This window comes from Hemiscyllium ocellatum, chromosome 1, assembly GCF_020745735.1.
Source record: "Hemiscyllium ocellatum isolate sHemOce1 chromosome 1, sHemOce1.pat.X.cur, whole genome shotgun sequence".
NCBI lineage: Eukaryota > Metazoa > Chordata > Chondrichthyes > Orectolobiformes > Hemiscylliidae > Hemiscyllium > Hemiscyllium ocellatum.
In genome coordinates this window covers 97,923,620-97,946,184 of record NC_083401.1, presented here as the reverse complement: position 1 = coordinate 97,946,184, position 22,565 = coordinate 97,923,620, and the positions used below count along the sequence as shown (strand labels likewise).

The following is a 22,565-nucleotide window of genomic DNA, read 5'->3' as shown; positions in this document are numbered from 1 at the left end:
CACCGCGCAATGATCGGTGACAGGACAGTTCTCTCCCAGTCGGGAAACACTTCAGCGCTCCAGGACATTTGGCCTCGGACCTCCGGGTGACCAGCCTTCAAATTGGATTTTGGGACAAGCAACAACGCAAAGTGGCCGAGTAGAGGCTGATAGCCAAGTTGGATACTCATGGGAAAGGCCCCAACCAGGACTTTGGGTTCATGTCACACTACAGATCACCCCACTGCACTATACTCACACACATTCCTACATACTCGCACACTCATGCAAACTCTCTCTCAAACTCTCTCTCATGTGCACCCACCGCGCACACGGTCTCACAGGCTTATAGCCCATCACACTCATACTTGACCAAGCTTACACACACTCATACACACACATTTTCACATGCACTCACACCCAACTGCACATACTGCTGCACGCACATACATCTAAGTTTATGGGGTGAATTTACATTTGCAGAATTACATCTTATTTTGCTCAAAAACTGCATCAATCCATGTAAGATTCTGTAAGCCCCACTTTAGAAATAGAATTGACTCAACATTGGTATAGACTTTACCCTTCACACACTTAATGCATTGTTTGAGCTGAGGTGACACCTATTATTAGATAAGCTGACAATTTACATATTAAAGAATCTAAACCACCTTATCCATTCTAAAAGACAAAAGACTTGATCTGAATTTGTCTAACAACTATAACCTGGTGTTGTGTGATTTTAACTCAAGTTGTTTAATATATCATTACAACTCCATGACACTGTAAACCTTTTGCAATAAATTCTGTGTCATATGGTCATGTTCAGCAACCACCTGAGGTCAGTGCCTTGAAAGCTAGTGATTCCAAATAAACCTGTTGGTCTATAACCTGGCGTTGTGTGACTTTTAACTAACACCATTTATCAGTGTGGCTTCCATTGAATCTGAATTCCATTTTTGGTTCCCTTCCAATACAGTTCACACCTTCCCCAAAAAAACACTAAAACAATTTCCTGTGAGGTTGTTACTCCTAATATACAGCCAGTTCATCTTGTAATATGTCCCAGCTTGCACAAGTGCAGTCTTAGTGAGTCAGAAATCTGATGGCCATCCCTGTACACCAGTTCTGTCAACTCTCTTATTCACCATGAAGAGAGACTGTAAACAATTGTTAAATTACTGCTTTAGAGATCCTGCTTTTCAATTTCCTTCCCAGCATCCTTAAATCTGCTTTCAGGTCTCATCTGCATCCTACTAAGATATTGGTACTGATGTGGACCACAATCTCTGGCTATTCAATCTCCCCTGAAGAACTTTATGTACAATTACAGAAATGTGACACTATAGAGGTGGCATTCGGGCTACTGTGGTCACCAGCTCTTCAAATGAGCTTCATGACTTTTCCCCGTATGCTTGCACATTCAACGTCTACTTGAAAAAAAATCATTGCTCTCTTGAATGCTTCAATGGTCTCTGGTTCACCACACTTTCACGCAATGTATTTCAGTTGTGAAATTGTACAAAATGTTTTATTTCACATTTGGTTCCTTTACAAATCTTTACTCTTTGCCTTTGTTCTTGACTATTTTATGAGCAGGAACAGTTTCTTCTTATCTCTTCTATTCAGCTGTCTCATGATTTTGAAAGCTTCTATTCAATCTCCTTTCAGCCTTTTTCTAAGGAGATCTTTTACCAATAAGGGCAAAATTCCTAACACTAATCTTAGTGGAATTCCACTAAATCCAGCCTGAAAAATATCCTTGGCTATCAACATTCCATTTAATTTTTCTTCATTCCTGTGCGTTGGTCAAGATCCGTGCACTGCACTGGCTACAGAAGTGGGACGCACAAGTCATGCAGCAGCCTGACTATCAAGCTGGTTTCCCAGCTGCTGCACAGGTTAAAGAGAATATTGCTGACCATTACTCACTGTTTCTTATCACTCAGATAAATTTGTATCCATATTTCTGCCATTCTTTTTATTGCATGAGCAATAATTTTCCTCAAAAGTCGATGAGTGATACCATAGTGTAAACCATCTGGAAATCTATGTACGCATCAACAGTGTTACCATCATTAAGCCTGTTACCTCTTCAAAGAATCCAAGCAAGTTAGCTAAATAAGACTTAGAAATCCATTCCGATTCTTCCTAATTAACTTATCTTTTTCCCATGATTACGAATTCTATCTTTAATAACTGTTGAGAAGTTTCCATTCCATTACAGTTAAACTGACTGCTCTGCAGTCAATACCAGAATTTTTTCTCAACAAAGCTGTGATGTTTGTAATTCTCCAGTGGCACCTGCCCTGAATCCAGAGAAGACTAAAAGATTATGGCTAGTTTCCTTGCTCTTTCCATTCTCACTTCCTTTAATACCTTTGAATGCAACTCATCCCAGTCCTTGTCAAGTTCAAGACTACTTAGTCATCAGTTTTGAACCCTTGTAGTGTCAAAGCTTCCTCCTTGGCCATCACAGCCTGGAGAGGATCTACTTCCTTTGTGAAGTTATGTGCAAAGTTTCCATTTAAAACCTCAGACTTGCCACTTGTCTTTGTGCATAAATCCTTATCTCTGGTCCTAATTAACCTTATTCTTTCTTTAACTTCTGTTTTCCTGTTGATATGCCAACTGAAGATTTTGGGTGACCCCTTCATATCATAATTTTTCATAATTCCTGTTTACTTTTCCAGCTGTCCTCTGAAGTTTCAGCATTCCTCTTGATTCTCAATTGTATTTTCTCCACGGCACTCATCATTAACTACTTTTGCTTCTTTCTCATTATTTCTGTCTCCTTTGTCATACAGAGATCTCTGGATTTAGCTTATTCTACTTTTCCTTTTTGAGGAAACACACCTTGACTATACCTGAACCATCTACTCTTTGAAGGTATCCCCATTGCTCAATTAGTTTTTCCAGCCAACCTTTCACTCAAGTCCAACTGCCCAACTCCATTCTCGCCCCACTCAAGTTGACTCTCTGCCAATGGATTTTTTTGTATTCGGAACTGATGACTATTACACTCCACCATCAACTTAAACTATCAGTGTCCTGAATGTACCCCCATTGACACCTGATCTACTTGGCTCATCTCATTTCCAAGAACCAGGGCCTACAGTATACTATTCCTGATGGATTTCATGCATACTGCTGCAGAACATTCTCCTAAATACAATTTAGGAACTAGAGCCTCTTGCAGCCATTTCCAGTACTGAAGTGCCAGTTTAAACTTGAATAATTCATATTCTCATTATAACAATTCTATACTGTTAGCATTTCTCTAAGTACTGTGCAGATTTGTTCTTCCACAACTTTTCCATTAGTTAGTGGTTTCCTGACAATACAAAGCAATGTAGCTACACTAGGACAGTCAAGAGTGTGGTGCTGGAAAAGCACAGCTGGTCAGGCAGCACCTGAGGAGCAGGAAAATTGACATTTCGGGTGTAAGTCCTTCATCAGGAATGTAGCTACACTGTTTTTATTCCTTACCTCCAACTAACTTAATTCTCTTTTTGAACACGGAGACTTCCTCTTTCTCCAGCAATGCTCTCCTTCACCAATACTGCCAACCCGCTTCCTTTCTCTACTTTTCTAGCTTTTCTAAGCACCTTACACCCAGGAATATTTAATCCCCAACTCACCCTTCCATAAGCCAGGTCTTTGTTATTGCCAGAACATCATATTTCCACACAACAGTTTAACTTCCCAATTTATTTACTATGTTGCTGCATTCACATTCATGCTCAGTAACCACAATTTAAATTTAATTCTTTCTTACACTGGTTTCATCTTCTAATTATTGTCTATGCTAATGCTATTTGGTTCTCCAAGTAGTCTGGTATTTTTTAAAACCATTCTTCTGTTCTCACAGCTTTAGTTTAAATTCCTCGAACTACACTAGCAAAACACCCTGCAAGAACTACAAACTTACTATTACTAATCTACCTAACCTGCACATCTCTGGACACTGCGGAGCAATTCAGCATGCCCAAATCGGCTTAGTCTACATGTCTTTGCACTATGGCATGAACTGGAGCATCCACATAGACACAGGGAGAATGTGCAAATGTCACACAGACAGTTACCCAAGATTGGAATTGAATCAAAGTCTCTGGTGCTGTGAGGCAACCATGAACTGCCACTGAACTGCCATGCTGGCAAAAATAAAAGCATCAGCGTTCATCATTTTCACTGTTTGGAACTCTCAGCATTCTCGGGTCCTGTACATGTGTTAGACACAAACTTAGAAGTTGCTGTCAAGCAGTAAGCTTCTCAACCAAGCATGTATGCCTTTTGCATGTAATCAACAGATGCCATGAACTGATGTTAATTTCAACTTTTCATGCAGTGCTCATGTTGTAAAGATAAATCCCTATGTTATATTTTGTTGAATAAGATGCTACTGAACTTTTAAATGACAAATTAAGTCATAATTAATGCTGAACAACCTTCTGACTCTGAAAGACTAATTTTAGATGTTCTACATGTCATTCATTCAATATTTGCAGTTTCATTACTTTTAAAGTGATCTTCAGTTTAATCATATATGTATAAGCTGGTTTACTGTCTGTGAGAATTTTTCAACCTGATTGGCAGATCACCAGGATGCCATAGATTTCTTATTGATGACATCAGATTCAAAATTAAAATGGAATGAGCAAAATTAACACTTAAGAGCCCATTAACATTTTTGTGGTTACCTTTCTCTGTGATAACTGCAAAATCGGGGTTTGTAAGGATGTGGCTGTTATTCTTTCAATTCGAGGCAGCATAAAACATTCCAGCAGAAAGTAGTGCAACAGGTGGGAAAAAGTAACTATAGCTCTATCTTGTCTTTGCTGGTTAATACCGAATTAACTACCTTGAATGCCCTGACAGATCTGCCTCCTCCTCTTCACATCTTTCATCAAGTTCTTTGAGAGCAAGGGTTACATCCTCATCACAGATGGACTCTGGGTAACTCCCAGGAATAAAAGACTCTTCAAACTTTTGGGAATCTTGGTTGGTATCTGAACCAGTATCTTCACCAACAGTGATAATCAGTTCATCCTTCATAACTGCACTGGCATCCTGTAATCAAATGAAGAACTAGAAATATAATGCAAGACACGATATGTTACCGAGGCTTTCATATTTGCATACATCACTTCAACATGAAATATCTTAACATTTTAACATTAGTAATTGGACTTTTGCTATGACTTAGAAATCACGTAATTTCACACTTTCACGGAAAAGCAGTAGTAAAATTTGCTATCAAAATGTTATCTTCATAAATGCTAATTGCCCCACGATTTTAGAAATGTAAATAGGTTCCAACTGATAGCAACCAAAACAAATCACACGTGGCCACTGAGAACCTGAAGACGAGTTGGCCTTTTTACAATTTGAACACAAAAGAAATGAAGATCCATTCAACCAGATGTGGGAGCTTGGCAATGTTCATAATCCCCACTAAACAGGTTAAATGGCATGTTGCAATAGAGATGTACTGAATAAAGGAGGGCTGTGTCTCCAACAAAAAAGCAACAAAGATTGAAAGGACAGTCATCTGAAGAAAACCCTTGTGTATCTTCTTGATTCTGTGACATTAGAGAGAATTGATCATCTCTCAATGACAGAGCATGCATCATCCACAAATAAAACAAATGCTTTCTTTAAAGCTCTATAACAATTCAAAAGTTTTACAAACAAGTGCATATTCTTTTGTAAAGTTATTTCTTTAATATTGTTTATTTTATACGTAGCTTACACTTGTAATGGAATGAAGATTCATAAAATGTTCTTGGGGTTTGGATGCCAGCCTTTATTATCCATCCCGAGTTGCTCTCAAGACAATGATGGTGAGGGCCTTCTTGAGAGACTGCAGTCCATTTGGTGAAGATAACCCTATCATGCTGTTGGGCTGTAAAGTGGGTGTGTGGGTGTAGGTTGTGCATGGAATATTAACTTTTCAGTTAAGGCTTATTTTAGAAGGATGAAGAGTCATTTTGAATATTGAGTTCAAAACAGCATTTATAGAAAGTTGTGATTCCAACTGAATGACCAGCAAACCAGCTGGGAGTTAATTTATTAGGTCTGAGTTGATTTGAGTTTTACAACCATGAGAGAGAGGAGCCAAAGGCAGGCTAATGCAGGGTGAAAGAGGCCCATAGCGGCAAAGATGCTACTATCAATTGTCTACACTCATTTGCTGCTTTGATGAGAAGTTCTGAGATACTTGGAAGCCAAGCTCCAGAAGCAGAAAGCTCTGGAGATATCAGAAAGGAAGACATTGTGTAAGGTTGTTGAAGTCATGAGTTCAGGGAATTTATGTTATGTACTAGTGAGCGAATTAGCAGTTTCTTTTAAGCATCTTGGGAAGAGACATAAACTGAAGAAAACAGCATCTAGTGAATGTGCAGCAATCTGCTGAAAGAAAACTAATTAAAAGCCTTGCAAGTTAAGCAAGAGCTTTAGTGTTGACTCTCTCACTGACTCTTCATTGAGATTTAAATGTCTGTAAGAGACTCTGCGGTAAAAGGGTTAAATCTTCAAAGTTTGGGAGGAGATTTGTAGCTTGGGTGCTCGTTTTTGTGGTTCGCCGAGCTGGGAATTTGTGTTGCAGACGTTTCGTCCCCTGTCTAGGTGACATCCTCAGTGCTTGGGAGCCTCCTGTGAAGCGCTTGTGATGTTTTCTCTGGCATTTATAGTGATTTGTATCTGCTGCTTCCGGTTGTCAGTTCCAGCTGTCCGCTGCAGTGGCCGGTATATTGGGTCCAGGTCGATGTGCTTATTGATTGAATCTGCGGATGAGTGCCATGCCTCTAGGAATTCCCTGGCTGTTCTCTGTTTGGCTTGTCCTATAATAGTAGTGTTGTCCCAGTCATGTTGCTTGTCATTGGAGTGTGTGGCTACTAAGAATAGCTAGTCATGTCGTTTCGTGGCTAGTTGGTGTTCATGGATGCGGATCGTTAGCTGTCTTCCTGTTTGTCCTATGCAGTGTTTTGTGGAGTCCTTGGCATGGGATTTTGTACACTACATTGGTTTTGCTCATGCTGGGTATCGGGTCCTTTGTTCTGGTGAGTTGTTGTCTGAGAGTGGCTGTTGGTTTGTGTGCTGTTATGAGTCCTAGTGATTGCAGTAGTCTGGCTGTCAGTTCAGAAATGTTTTTGATGTATGGTAGTGTGGCTAGTTCTTTGGGTTGCAGAATGTCCTCGTTCCGTTGTCTTTCCCTTAGGCATCTGCTGATGAAATTGCACGGGTATCCGTTTTTGGCGAATACATTGTATAGTGTTCTTAGTCCTCTTTTTGCAGTTCTGGGGTGCTGCAGTGTGTTGTGGCTCTTTTGAATAGTGTCTTGATGCAATAGATGGATGGAGGTGGAGGGAAAGGTGATGGATCAGAGAGGAGGGTGGAGCGGATATGTGGGAGGGAAGATTGACAGGTGGGACAGATCATGAGGACAGTGCTGAGTTGGCAGGTTGGAACTGGGGTAAGATGGGGTGAGGGGAAATGAGGAAACTGGTGAAGTCCACATTGATGCCCTGGGGTTGAAGTGTTCCAAGGAGGAAGATGAGGCATTCTTCCTCCAGGCATCAGGGTGATAAGGGAGTGACGATGGAGGAGGCCCATGGCCTGCAGAGTCGGAGGGGGAGTTGAAATGTTCGGCCACAGGGCAGTGGGTTTGATTGGAATGGGTATTCTGGAGATGTACTCTGAAGCGCTCTGCGAGAAGGCATCCAGTATCCCCAATGTAGAGGAGACCGCACTGGGAGCAACGGGTACAATAAATGACATGTGTGGAAGTGCAGGTGAAACTTTCATGGATGTGGAAGGTTCCTTTGGGCCCTTGGACAGAGATGAGGGGGGAGGTTGTGGATGCAGGTTTTGCAATTCCTGCAGTGGCAGGGGAAGGTGCCAAGAGGAGACAGTTGGTTGCTAGGGGGCATGGACCTGACTAGGTAGTCGCAGAGGGAACTGTCTTTGTGGAAAGTGGATAGGGGTGAGGAGGGAAATATATCCCTAGTGGTGGGATCCGTTTGTAGGTGGTGGAAATGTTGGCGGATGACACGATTTATGTGGAGGTTGGTGGGGTGGAAGTGAGGACCGGGGGGTTCTGTTCCTGTTGGGGTTGGAGGGGTACGGTTCGAGGGCAGAGGGGCGGAACATGAATGAGATGCGTTGGAGAGTATCTTCAACCACGTGGGAGAGGAAATTGCAATCTTTAAAGAAGGAGGTCATCTGGCGTTCTGTGGTGGAACTGGTCCTCCTGGGAGCAGATGTGGCAGAGGCAGAAGAGTTGAGAATACAGGATAGCATTTCTGCAGGAGGTAGGGTGGGAGGAGGTGTAATCCAGGTAGGTGTAGGAGTCAGGGGGTTTGTAGAAAATGTCCGTGTTGGGTCGGTCATCGTTGACTGAGATGCAGAGGTCCAGGAAGGGAGGGAGGTGTCAGCGATGGCCCAGGTGAATTTGAGGTTGGGGTGGAATGTGTTGGTGAAGCTGACGAACTGTTCAACCTCCTTGTGGGCGCCGATGCAGTCATCAATGTAGAGGAGGGAAAGATGGGGAGTGGTGCCAGTGCAACTCCGGAAGATGGACTGTTCTATGTAGCTGACAAAGTGACAGGCATAGCTGGGACCCATGCGGGTGCCCATGGCTACCCCTTTCATCTGGATGAAGTGGGAGGATTTGAAGGATAAATTGTTGAGGGTGAGGACCAGTTTAGCCAAACGAATAAGAGTGTCAGTGGAAGGGTACTGGTGGGGACGTCAGGAGAGGAAGAAACAGAGGGCTAGAGTGGTGCTGGAAAAACACAGCAGGTCAGGTAGCATTCAAGGAGCAGAAAAGTCAATGTTTCGGGCAAAAGCCCTTCATTAGGGATGAGGCTGGGAGCCTCGGGATGGGATGAAGAGGTAAATAAAAAGTCTGGCTGGGTTTTATCCTAAACCACTAGTCTGTTCAAGATCTGAAATAGAAAGAGACTATTCTCCTGCCCCAAACACTACAATGTAGACTTGTTGTGGTATCAGCTCTGCTCCAAATCTCAATGCTCCTCATCAGTTAAGCTATAAAACATGCCATTTTGTTATCCAGTGGATAAAAGTCCATTGATTTAAGTCAATAGAAGCAAAACTGAAAAATATTTAAACATCTCCATTACCTTCTCTCATTTTGAAAATACACCTTCCTTCATAAAAACAGAAAGGTAATCAGTAATTTTAGGTCCAATTCCAAATGCTTAAATAACAGCAATAATTTTGTAACAATTTCAGGTACAGAATTTTTCCACCAAATATAAGCAATTTTAAGTTGTTAGACACGGTTATCAAATTTGTATTAGTATAAGTAGTATATAATTTAAATGTAGTATAAAAGGAATGTTATAATACTTACAAATCAGGTTTAGCCCCCAAAGCTGACACAGGTCTAGACATTATCAGATGATATGCTAACACAGCAAGCCTGAGGTTATCACCCACAATCTCAACCCATAATCATAATGCAATATGCAAAGCCAAGAAAAGATCAACACTGTCAAGCTCATAATTAGATTTCCCAAAATTAGTTGCTTAGGAAAAGCACAAGCACCCTTAAAGACCACACGATTGTAAAGAATGAAAGGTTCTTCATCAAACTGTATCTCTGCAAAGGTCTATTAGGCAAAAGGAAGACTTTTAACCTGTGCAAACAATTTATACATCTAAAGACAACTTTTTGGAGATCTTACAACAGACACATCTTGTTTAAATACCATCACAGGTTAAAATGATTAAACTTCCATATTGTTCAGTGAATTTGCAATGTTTGATCAGCTTCCAGTGCAGAAATGGAAAAGAAATAAACAGCATTAGAAAGATCCCAAATCAGCCATGCACCAACCCATATTTCGACCCATATTGTTTCCCACCTCAGGCAGCTGGTTGTTAGTGCTATCTGGAAGCAGTGTCTCTAAATTTGGGGTCTCAGCTCTGGGCAGTTGTCCTTCTTCGGACAGTTCATTGGTCATTGTTTCTCTTGACTGTTGCAAGGACTCCACATGGTTCGAAGCAGCATCATCTATCATTGAATCACTGTTTAGCTAAGAGAAGGATACAGAAAATTATATGCAGGAGTAAATCCACAAGATTCTTATGATTAGACTATAACAAGGGAAAAAAACCCTCAATATTAACATAATTATGTGAAAATATAAAAATCTAGAAAATAACATGATAAACCAGATAAAAATTTGATGCTCAGTATCTGAGCAGTGTATAACAACAGGGCCTATGATCTAGGCACTTGGGGAAACAGTTGGTTTCCTCTGTCTAAAAATGATATACTATTGCATGCACATATAAATGTGCTAAATGCGAGGAGTTTAAAAGTTCTTATGTCTGAAATCTTTGTTCTACCTGTTCTGATGCAAAAACTCTCACACTGCCTGTATGCAATATGAAAATAGACAGCAAACTATCACAATTAAAAAGTCAGCGAGGCAGTGAGAAACAGCACAGTATAAATTATTCAGAAGCAGCCAGAGATTTTCATAATTTCTGATATTTAATTCAACTTAAGTCTGTGCTCTTATTTGATATTCAATAAAATCAAAATGTAATTTTGCTGCATCATACCAGGTGATAGCTCAACAGGCAATTTGTCAAACTGAAGTTTTTATAAGTAGATCCAGAGGGGAAATAGCATGAATCTTAAGGAGTTCAGGTGAATTACAGAATGTTGTGAGTGAGGGTGTCAAGGAAGACGGTTAAATAATATAAAGTGACATTAGCACAAGGGAATGTGCTGACTGTTGTGTAGCTGGTGAATGTATTTTCTTAGATAGCCTTTAATGATGTTCAATTTATTTCTGCAAACTTGAGTTTGTCTAATAAACAGAAGAATGGCAGGGCACCAGGTCCCTGAGAGATGCACATCTTTCATTACAGAACGGCCAGAAACTTCAGGACACCTGCATGGGTTTTGAAGATTCGGCAGCAGCTGACATTACTGTATGCATTTGGAAGGTTGATAGCTACATAGATTTTAGAGGGGGTCATGAGACAGATTCAGGGGTCCTGGCAGACGGGGAATGGGTGACTCCAAAAAAATGTCAAGTTGGGCCACGCTGTTAGCGCAGGAGACACTTGAATAAACTTTGCTCTGCACTCAATATTTAATTCAGAATTTAGGGAAAGGCAACAGTTTCTCTGGGGAATACAATCAGGCTATGGAGAAGATATTGAAATATATATATGCCAAAAGTGGACCAGAAACAGCTACATAATGCTGCGTAATACCACTGCAAAAGGAAAACAGGGGTAGTGGCACAGGATTCAGAACAAATTATGTTCCCATAAAGAAAAAGAATGAAAACCAAGTTTAAATTCCCCGAATGTTGAAAAGCATACACACTGTTGGATTGTGAAAAACGCTAATGTCAGATGCAACAAGGTTCAGTGATATTACAAATTAAATGATGAAAATAAAGACAGGTCAAGACAAAATACTGGCAAGGAAAATCAGGCAAACTCAAATTAGATTATAAACCCAACGATATTTTAAAAATAAAACAAGAGGATAACGAAGAAAAGGCATTTAAAGGTGAAAAGCTAACTTTTATGTTTAGACAAACGGGAGACCCAGCAACTATGGCAAGGACTGAATGACATCACAGGTTCTAAAAAGAGATAGTGCAAGATAGCAGACAATGACGTATCCCTCCCAAATTGTCTCAACGCCTTTTACGCTCGCTTTGAGCAGAATTTCAGTGGAGAGGCAACACCAATTCTGACAAGTCCTGACGAACCTATCCCAACAGTCACTGCATCAGAGGTCAGATCAGTTTTCCTTCATGTGAATCCAAGAAAAGCAATGGGAACAGACGGAGTACCAGGCCGTGCACTCAGAGCATACGCAGATCAATCGGCAGAGGTCTTCTCAGATATTTTTTTTTTTTTTTTAGATTAGACTTACAGTGTGGAAACAGGCCCTTCGGCCCAACAAGTCCACACCGACCCGCCGAAGCGCAACCCACCCATACCCCTAACCTAACACTACGGGCAATTTAGCTTGGCCAATTCACCTGACCCGCACATCTTTGTGACTGTGGGAGGAAACCGGAGCACCCGGAGGAAACCCACGCAGACACGGGGAGAACGTGCAAACTCCACACAGTCAGTCGCCTGAGTCGGGAATTGAACCCAGGTCTACAGGCGCTGTGAGGCAGCAGTGCTAACCACTGTGCCACCGTGCCGCCTTTTCAATCTCTCCCTGCAGCAGGCCACTTGAAATAGGCAGGGACAGAGGGCCAGCATCACCCCTGTGCCTAAGGCGGCTCATGCAGCAGGTCTGAATGACTACCGCCCAGTGGCCCGAACTCCGGTGGTCATGAAGTGCTTCAAAAGGCTAGTCAGGGCTTCTTCCTTTCCTGCTGTACCAACCAGTATCCTTCCACTGACACCCTCCTTTGACTGACTGAACTGGTCCTCACCCTGAACAACTTCTCTTTCCAATCCCCCCACTTCCTCCAAACCAAAGGAGTACCCCTGGGCACCCAGCTATGCTGCCTCTTCGTAGGATATGTGGAACAGTCCATCTTCCGCAGCTACACTGGCACCACCCCCCACCTCTTCCTCCGCTACATCGATCACTGTATCGGCGCTGCCTCGTGCTCCCACGAGGAGATTGAACAGTTCATCCACTTTACCAACACCTTTCACCCCGACCTCAAATTTACCTGGACCATCTCAGACTCCTCTCTCCCCTTCCTAGACCTTTCCATTTCTATCTCGGGTGACCGAATCAACACGGACATTGACTATAAACCGACTGACTCCCATAGCTACCTAGACTACACCTCCTCCCACCCTGCCCCCTGTAAAAACGCCAATCCATATTCCCAATTCCTTCATCTCTGCCGCATTCTGATCCTCGGAGGACCAGTTCCAATACCGTACAACCCAAATGGCCTCTTTCTTCAAAGGCCGCAATTTCCCCCCAGACGTGATCGACGATGCCCTCCACCGCATCTCCTCCACTTCCCGCTCCTCTGCCCTTGAGCCCCACCCCTCCAACCGCCACCAGGACAGAACCCCACTGGTCCTCACCTACCACCCCACCAACCTCCACATACATTGTATCATCCGTCGTCTTTTCCGCCACCTCCAAATGGACCCCACCACCAGGGATATATTTCCCTCCCCTCCCCTATCAGCATTTCGAAAAGACCACTCTCTCCGTGACTCCCTCGTCAGGTCCACACCCACCACCAACGCAACATCACTCCTGGCACCTTCCCCTGCAACCGCAAGAAATGCAAAACTTGCACCCACACCTCCCCCTTTACTTCCCTCCAAGGCCCCAAGGGATCCTTCCATATCCACCACAAATTCACTTGCACCTCCACACACATCATTTACTGCATCCGCTGCACCCGATGTGGCCTCCTCTGTATTGGGGAGACAGGCCGCCTACTTGCGGAACGTTTCAGGGAACACCTCTGGGACACCCGGACCAACCAACCCAACCACCCAGTGGCTCAATACTTCAACTCCCCCTCCCACTCCACCAAGGACATGCAGGTCCTTGGACTCCTCCATCGCCAGACTATAGCAACATGACGGCTGGAGGAAGAGCGCCTCATCTTCCGCCTAGGAACCCTCCAACCACAAGGGATGAACTTAGATTTCTCCAGTTTCCTCATTTCTCCTCCCCCCACCTTGTCTCAGTCAAATCCCTCGCACTCAGCACCGCCCTCCTAACCTGCAATCTTCTTCCTGACCTCTCCGCCCCCACCCCCACTCCGGCCTATCACCTTCACCTTGACCTCCTTCCACCTATCGCATTTCCAATGCCCCTCCCCCAAGTCCCTCCTCCCTACCTTTCACCTGAGCCTGCTGGACACACTCTCCTCATTCCTGAAGAAGTGCTCACGCCCGAAACATCGACTTTCCTGCTCCTTGGATGCTGCCTGACCTGCTGCGCTTTTCCAGCAACACATTTTCAGCTCTGATATCCAGCATCTGCAGTCCTCACTTTCTCCTAGTCAGGGAATTAATCAACTCCAGTCTTCCCACTACTTTCAACCCACTCCAATTTGCCTATCGGACCAACAGATCCATGTCAGATACTATATCACTTGCCCATCACACCTCCCTCGAACATCTTGACACCAAGAACAACTACGTAAGAATCCTACTCATTGACTACAGTGCAGCCTTCAACTCCATTATCCCCTCGAGCCTGATTACTAAACTTAGTGATCTCAGGCTAAGCTCCATTCTCTGCAACTGGTTCCTCAGTTTTCCGACCCACAGGTTAGAATCAGTGAAGATTGGGAACAACATCTTATCTTCACTAACACTCAACACTGGAGTCCCCTCCTCCGGGGTGCGTATTCAGCCCCTAACTGTACTCACTGTATACCCATGACTGGGTCACCAAATACCAGACTAATGCCATTTACAAGTTTGCTGATGACACCCAACATAGTCAGTCGAATCTCAGATGGCGACGAAACAGACTACAGGTGGAAGACCTGGAAAAATGGTGCACTGAACAACCTAGCTCTCAATGCTGGCAAAACCAAGGAACTCATTATTGACTTTCGGCGGGATGTTACTCATGCCCCCCCGACCCCTTACACATCATCAGCACAGACGTGGAATGAATGGAGTGTCTCTCTATTATGAAAACATGCATAAAGAATTAGTGATTACAAGGGATTTTCTTGAAGTGAATTGAATTTATTGTCACGTGTACTGAGACACCAGTGGTCATCCACAACAAGCTTTCTTGGACTCTTCATGTAGACACACTGGTTTCAAAGGCCCAACAAAGTCTCTTCTGAGGAAATTTGGCATGATGGTGAATATCCTTGCCAACTGTTATAGGTGCACCATCCAGAGCAGCTGTCTAGATGTATCACTACTTGTATGGCAACTGTACCATTCAAAATCGGTGACTGTTACAGAGAGTGGTGAACTCGGCCCGGACAATCACAAAGGCCAAACTCCCATCTATAGAATCCATCTACCAGGCCCGTTGTCAAGGAAAGGCTGCCAGCATTTTCAAAGATCCATCCCACCCTGGCAATGTTTTTCTACAACTTCTACCATCGGGGAGAAGGTACAGAAGCCTGAACACACACCCGCTGGTTTCGAAACAGTTTCTATCCTACTGTTGTTAGAATGCTGAATGGACTTTCAAACCCTTAACATTCGCTTGTACATGTGTTTTTGTTTTTGCTGCTGTTTATCTATTATTTACTTATCTGTGCTACTTAATCATGTGATCTGCCTGTACTGCTCGCAAGACAAAGCTTTTCACTGGTGTCTCAGTACACGTGACAATAAATTCAATTCACTTCAAGAAAATCCCTTGTAATCACTAATTCTTTATGCATGTTTTCATAATAGAGAGGATTGAGGTACAGAAGATATTTAAGGACGGTAAGCATGAAATATTGCATGAGATTAATAGTGAGGTAAGAAATATTAATCTGTTTAATCTCTTGAAAGAAGAGAGATCAGACCCAAATGAAGCATACCCCAGGGAATAAAGTAACATGAAGAAGTAGCAGAAGCGTTGATCATTAGTTCTAGTCAGAGTACTAGAGGCAGTTTGTAATTGCGCTAAAAATCTGTTACCAAGAATAAAGAATTTTGGCTATGAGGAATAATTAGAATATGGTTGTCTTCTACAGAACAGGAGTAGCTGCATGGAGATTTTATTCATGTGTATAAAATTATGAGAGATCTAGATAAGGTCGACGAGAAAGACAAATCCATTATCAAAAAGCTGAATGGCCAAGGAGCATGGATTTAAAATAATTAGGAAGTTGAAGATAATTCTTTCACTCAGAGTGTTGGAGCTCTGAATTCACTGCATGAAAAAGGTAGAAGAGGCGGAAGCCTGCACTGCATTAAAAAAAAACTTGTATGTGCAATTGAGGTGTTGAAGGCTACAGACTAGTGGAATTAGGGTGGAAGGCTCTTTTTGAGCTGGCAGTCAAAATAGGCCAAATAGCCTCCTTCCCTGCTATAAATCTTTTTATGTTAGATACATTTTAGGGAAATCTAGTTGATCAGCTTGTTTGTTGAGACACTGGTTTCTTTCGAATGAGCCTTCAACATCATTCAAGCCTTTTGGACACTGTGCCAAGGAGATTTAACTGGTGCCTGAATAGGGGAATGAATACAAATAAAAACTCTATATAAATAAATTAGTTTCCTTAATTTTTAATAGTAGCTAGTTTTGGTAATCCTGAGCGAAGATCATGAAGAAACACTCCTCGTCTTCTTGCTCAAGCAATATTTCTTTATCATCTTTTGATACTTCGACTGCAAAATTGATCTCTGTGGAGATTTATGTATAAATGTCATGCAAATTTGAAGTGATCACAAATCTGAAATAATGTGAGGAAATGCTTTTTCATGCAATGCACTGTTACAAATTAGGACGATGTGGAAGCAAGTTTGTTATTAAAATTCAAGGGAGAACTTGAGAGAAAGGGGAAAAATAGGGAGAGAGTTGGGATAGATTAACTATTTGGCAGTACCAACTGACTAGCACAAACACCAGGGGCCAAATGCCTCCCTTTGTGATGCCCCCCAATTTATAATTCCGTAAAATCCATTTCGTACTGAGATTCAGAAAATCCAAAGCATTGCAAAACTGTTACATTGACTTCTACATTCTATTATCAAATTCTCCAAATTATCCCCAATCTAAAGAACCACGTCAGACTCAAAATGTTAACTTTATTTTCCTCCACAGAGGCTGCTGGACCTGCTGAGATTCTGCAGTATTCTCTGTTTGTTATTGCTTTTATTCCCTAAATTATATGCTGAGTGTAATCTTTTTTTTTTAGATTAGATTAGATTACTTACAGTGTGGAAACAGGCCCTTCAGCCCAACAAGTCCACACCGACCCGCCGAAGCGCAACCCACCCATACCCCAATATATACCCTTTACCTAACACTACGGGCAATTTAGCATGGCCAATTCACCTGACCCGCACATCTTTGGACTGTGGGAGGAAACCGGAGCACCCGGAGGAAACCCACGCAGACACGGGGAGAACGTGCAAACTCCACACAATCAGTTGCCTGAGGCGGGAATTGAACCCAGGTCCCTGGCGCTGTGAGGCAGCAGTGCTAACCACTGTGCCACCGTGCCGCCCTATTGTAACTTCAGAACTTTGGTGCTGATCAAGTACTCAGCTAATCAAATTTTATGTTTTTTTTTCAGTGTGTAATAATGGAGTAATTCTAACATTGTATCAAGAATGTTACCAGCACAGATGTAACTTTTAATACTTTGATAATTAGAGAATTAAAGTACCTTGGTCCCTGACAGAACAGTAATCAAAGCTCAAGAGAAGAAAATACATTAATTGTTGTCAAAGGAAAGTTACCTGTTAGGTGTAGGCTGATTCTTATAGCTTCTAAGATTACATTACCTTCTTGTGAGATCAGAAACCCAGCTCTGATCTCAAGTGTCAACACAAAACTCTGAATTTAACATATTCTTTTATGAAAGGGTTATTAAACTTGGATAAAGACAATCAAATTGAACAGAGTGAAAATCTAAAGCGATCAACATTACTTTGTATATTGCAATTTGGATTGCTGAAACCATATTTAAGAGATGAACAGGAGAGAAAGGATAAAGAAACGGTGTTAGTTCTAGTACAATGATTGTTCTGAACAACTGAAGAATGCAAATTACTCCACAGGTTTCCAGAAAAATTTGACTGATCTGTATCCAAGGAAAAAATAATTTGTGTTAACAATATTTTAGGTATGAACCTGTGATTTACTTTTTATCCTTATTAATCATTTCCTTTGTGATCCATCCTATAATAATGATTTCTGCCCAAGATTTAAATTAATCCTAGAAGAAAATATGTTAACTCCAGGGTGCTTGATCAGTAGTTGTTGGGTGGGAATTTAACATGAGTTTATTTCTCTTAATTTAGTAAATAGTCTAATAAGTACGATGACAGCAGAGTATCTCAGTGATGGAATACACATCCTGTACCATGAGGGAACTTCATGTTTCTTCTTGTGCCCTGAGCAACCATGTGTATAGGAAGTATCATCAGGTGGAAAAGTTCAATCTCCAGGCTTTCAGTTTTTTTCAGTGCATCTGAGAGATTGAGCGCTACTACGTTTCCCACTTTCAGTAGCGGGAAAACAACAATACATCAGGACAAAATCAATAACTGGAACTACAATGGCAGAGACATGGATTGCACAGGGGCAGGAATGGTTGCTAGATGTTCTCGGCTTTAGATCGATTAAAAAAAACCTAGGAGAGGGGTGAAAAGAGGAATGGGAGTAGCATCGTTAATTAGAGAGTGCATCAAGCTGCAGGAAAGAAGGTTGCTGAGGAGGGTTTGTCTACTGAGTTAGAATGGGTGCAAGTCAGTAACAGGAAAGAAGCAGTCACTTTGCTGGGTGTTTTCTATAGAACCCCCAATAACAGCAGACAGGTGGAAGAACAGATTGGACAGATGATCTTGGAAAGGTGCAGATGTAAGAGTTGTTGTTATGGATGACTTCAACTTCCCCAATATTGATTGGAATTGCCTTAGTGCAGATGGTCCAGATGGAGCCAATTTTTGTCAGGTGGGTCTAAGAGGGATTCCTGACTCAATATGTAGATAGACTGACTTGGACAGGGTGCCATATTGGACTTGGTGCTAGGCAACAAGCCAGGCCAGGTGTCAGATCTCTTGGTGGGAGAGCATTTTGGTGACAGTGGCCACAACTGCCTCACTTTTACCATAGTCAGGGAGAGGGATAGGTGCAGACAGTATGGGAAGGTATTTAATTAGGGGAGGGGAAAATTACATTGCTATTAAACAGAAGTTGTGGAGTATAATTTGGGAGCAATTGTTCTACAGGAAAGGCATAACAAATGTGGAAGCTGTTTAAGGAGCACTTGTCGTGAGTGTTGGATAACTTTGTCCCACTGAGACAGGCAAGGAATGGTAAGGTGGAGGAGCCTTGGATGACAAGAGCAGAGAAGCTGCTCATCAAAAGGAAGAAGGAAGAGTACTTAAGGTTGAGGAGGCAGGTATCTGGCACAACTTTAGAGGATTACAGGGCAGATAGGAAAGAACTCAAAAATGGACTGAGGAGAGCTAGGAGGGGGCACGTAAAAGCCTCGGCAGGAAGGATTAGGGAAAACCCAAAGGCATTCTACATGTACGTGAGGAATAAGAGAATGATCAGAGAGAGTGTAGGGCTGATCAGAGATAGTGGAGGGAACTTGTGCCTGGAGTCTGAACAGGAAAGAGATCCTAAAAGAGTTTTTTTGCTTCAGTATTCATTAGAGAGGGGGACCTTGTTGAAAGTGAGCACACCGTGGACCAGGTTAATAGGCTTGAACAGACTGATATTAAGGATGAAGGAAGCATCAAGATGGATAGGTCTCCAGATGTATCCAAGGTTACTATAGGAAGCGAGGAATGAGATTGCTGCACCTCTGGCGATAATCTTTGCATCCTCATTCTCCACAGGTGTAGTACCAGATGTTTGGAGGGAGACAAATGTTGTTCCTCTGTTCAAGAAAGGGAATAGGGAAATGCTTAAGAATTACAGATCAGTCAGTCTTAGGTCTGTGGTAAGCAAGGTACTAGAAAGGATTCTGAGAGATAGGATTATGACTATTTGGAAAAACGTAGTTTGATTAAAGATAGTCAGCATGGCTTTGTGAGGGGCAGGTCATGCCTCACAAGCCTTAGTCGAGCAGTGGTTGTGGTGTATATGGATTTCAGCAAGGCATCTGATAAGGTTCCCCACAGTAGGCTTGTTCAGGAAGTTAGGAGGTAGGGGATACAGGGAAATCTGGCTGGGCAAAAGACGACAGCAAGTGGTAGTGGATGGAAAGTATTCCGTCTGGAGGTTGGTGACCAGTGGTGTCCGGCAGGGATCTGTTCTTGGGCTTCTGCTCTTTGTAGTTTTCATAAATGACTTGGATGAAGAAGTGGAAGAGTGAGTGAGTTACATTCACTCACTTGATTTGAATAAACAAAGGTCAGTGGTGCTGTAGATACTGTCAAGGGCGGTTGCAGGCTACAACACAATATTGACAGGATGTAGAGCAGGGCTGAGAAGTAGCAAATGGAGTTCAAACTGGATAAATGAGAAGTGATTCATTTTGGAAGGGTGCATGTGAATGCAGAATACAGAGCTAAAGATTCTTAGCAGTGTGGAGGATCTTGGGATCCATGTACAGAGATCCCTCAAAGTTGCCACTTAAGTTGACAAGGTTGTTAAGGCTGCGTATGGTGTTTTGACTTTCATTAACAGGGGTACTGAGTTTAAGAGCTGCGAGGTTTTGCTGCAGTTCTATAAAACCCTAGTTAGACCATACTTGGAATATTGTGCCCCGTTCAGGTCGCATGATTATAGGAAGGATATAGATGCTTTGCTTTAAAGAGGGTGCAGAGGAGATTTACCATGATGCTGCCTGGATTAGAGGGCTTGTCTTATGAAGAGAGGTTGAGTGAGCTTGAACTTTTCACACTGAAGAGAAGGAGGAACAGAGGTGACTTGATTGAGGTGTACAAGGTAAATGAGAGACATAGATACAGTAGATAGCCAGAGACATTTCTCCCCACCCCAGGTCAGAAATGGCTGTCACCAGGGGGCATAATTTTAAGGTGATTGGAAGAAGGTATAGGGGAGATGTCAGAAGTAGGTTCTTTATGGAGAGAGTGATGGGTGTGTGGAATGCACTGCCAGCGTTGGTAGTAGAGACAGAGACATAAGGAACATCTAAGCAAATGCTGGACAAGCATATAGTCAGAAGTAAATCGAGGGGTGTGTAGGTTAGGTTGATCTTAGATTAAGATAAATGCTTGGCACAACATTGTCGGTCTAAGGGCCTATATTGTTCTGTTCTAAAACTAACAGACACTTAGTCAAAACATGCTTTCAGAAAGAAAACCCAGTATGGATTATTTAAAGAAAAATTATGTTCGAGGATTACATTTTTGGTTAGGTAACAAAAGGGAGCAGGAGTTGGCAATTCAGCTCATTCAACCTGGTTCCACCATTCAATAAGATTATGGCTAATCTGGTTGTGGTCTCACCTCCATTTTCTTGTCTTGGGTAAGTTCCTGACTACTTTATGAAGAGGAGAATTCCACATACTCTCTACCTTTTGAATGAAAGAAATTTTTTATCTTCAACTTAAAAAAGGTTTCTTACTTTTAAAATTTCATCCCCTATTTGTGGTCTCCCCATTAAAGGAAATACCCTCCTAGTATCCAACCGATCAAGCCTCAGAATATCTTGTATGTGTGTTTTACCACAGTTGGCTGGATGGCTGGTTTGCATTGCAGAGTAATGCCTATAGCACAGATTCAATTCCCACTCCAGCTGTGATCACCATGAAGGACACTCCCTTTCAACATTTCCCTTCATCTGAGATTTGGCGACCCATAGATTAAAGCACCACCAGTTGTCTCTCTCTCTCCCTGCTAAGGAGAGAGCAAATCTATGACCCTCTGGAAGTTTGGCAACTTTACCTTTTTATTCCACTCAATTCCCTTAGCAATAAATGAAAGCAGTCCGTGGAACTGTCTTCCTCATCACTTGGTCACCAGACTCTAAATGTTAACTAATTTCTTTCCGTAGAAGCTGTCAGTCATGCTGTGTTTCTCCAGCAATTTCAGCTTTTTGTGTTCCTCGCCACTTACTGCATTTGCAGAACGAACTCTGTGATTCATGTAACATAACAGTCAAATCCTTCTGTGCCACCAGGTTCTACCACTTCTCATTTACATCATACTCTGCTTCTCTTCTTTCTCTCAACATGGACAAGTTCACATTCAACCACATTATGCTCCATCTGTCAAATTTTGCCTCTATCCCTATATCTATCTCCTCTGGACAACTTACTTTCTTACTTATCTTGGTGTTAATGATAAACTTAGAGATCAAATTTCGGGTCCCTTCAACCAGGTAATTGATGTAAACTGTAAAAAGATGAGGCCCAACCACTGATTTCTGGTTGGCATTCCTCTAGTTACACCTTGCTAACCTGGAAAAGAATGATTTATCTTTACTCTTTGTTTCCATTAGCTACTTGATCTTTTATCAGTGTTGCTCCGCAATTACCTCGTGTAGTAATGCTTAACGTGGCACCTTACCCAATTTTTTATTTTAGAAATACAAATACAATCCTTTATCTAATTTGATTGTTAGTTGTTCAACAACTATAACAGGAGAAAGTGAGGACTGCAGATGCTGGAGGATCAGAGCTGAAAATGTGTTGCTGGAAAAGTGCAGCAGGTTAGGCAGCTTCCAAAGAGCAGGAGAATCGACGTTTCGGGCATGAGCCCTTCTTCAGGAATTCCTGAAGAAGGGCTCATGCCCTTAACGTCGATTCTCCTGCTCTTTGGATGCTGCCTGACCTGCTGCGCTTTCCAGCAACACATTTTCAGCAACAACTATAACACATTAGGTTTGAACAAAATTTCCCTTTCATAAAGCCATTTTGGTCAGCCTAATTATATTATGACCTCCTGAATAATGGATTCCAACAATTTCCCCATGGCAAATGTTTGACGAGTTTCCTGCTTTTTGTCTTCCTCCTTTCTTGAAT

The 22,565-nt window shown here is 42.3% G+C and overlaps 1 protein-coding gene across 8 annotated transcripts in view; it reads right to left on the bottom strand.

Moving 5' to 3' along the window:
• fryl (furry homolog, like) overlaps nt 1–22,565 on the bottom strand; it is a 462,166-nt gene that overhangs the window by 52,626 nt on the left and 386,975 nt on the right. For all 8 annotated transcript variants that reach the window (XM_060824340.1, XM_060824357.1, XM_060824348.1 and 5 more), the window contains 2 exons: nt 9,870–10,040; nt 4,841–5,049 (listed from right to left, as the gene is read on the bottom strand). In XM_060824340.1, the coding sequence (XP_060680323.1) occupies nt 4,841–5,049; nt 9,870–10,040 (380 nt within the window). The remainder of the gene's footprint in view (nt 1–4,840; nt 5,050–9,869; nt 10,041–22,565) is intronic.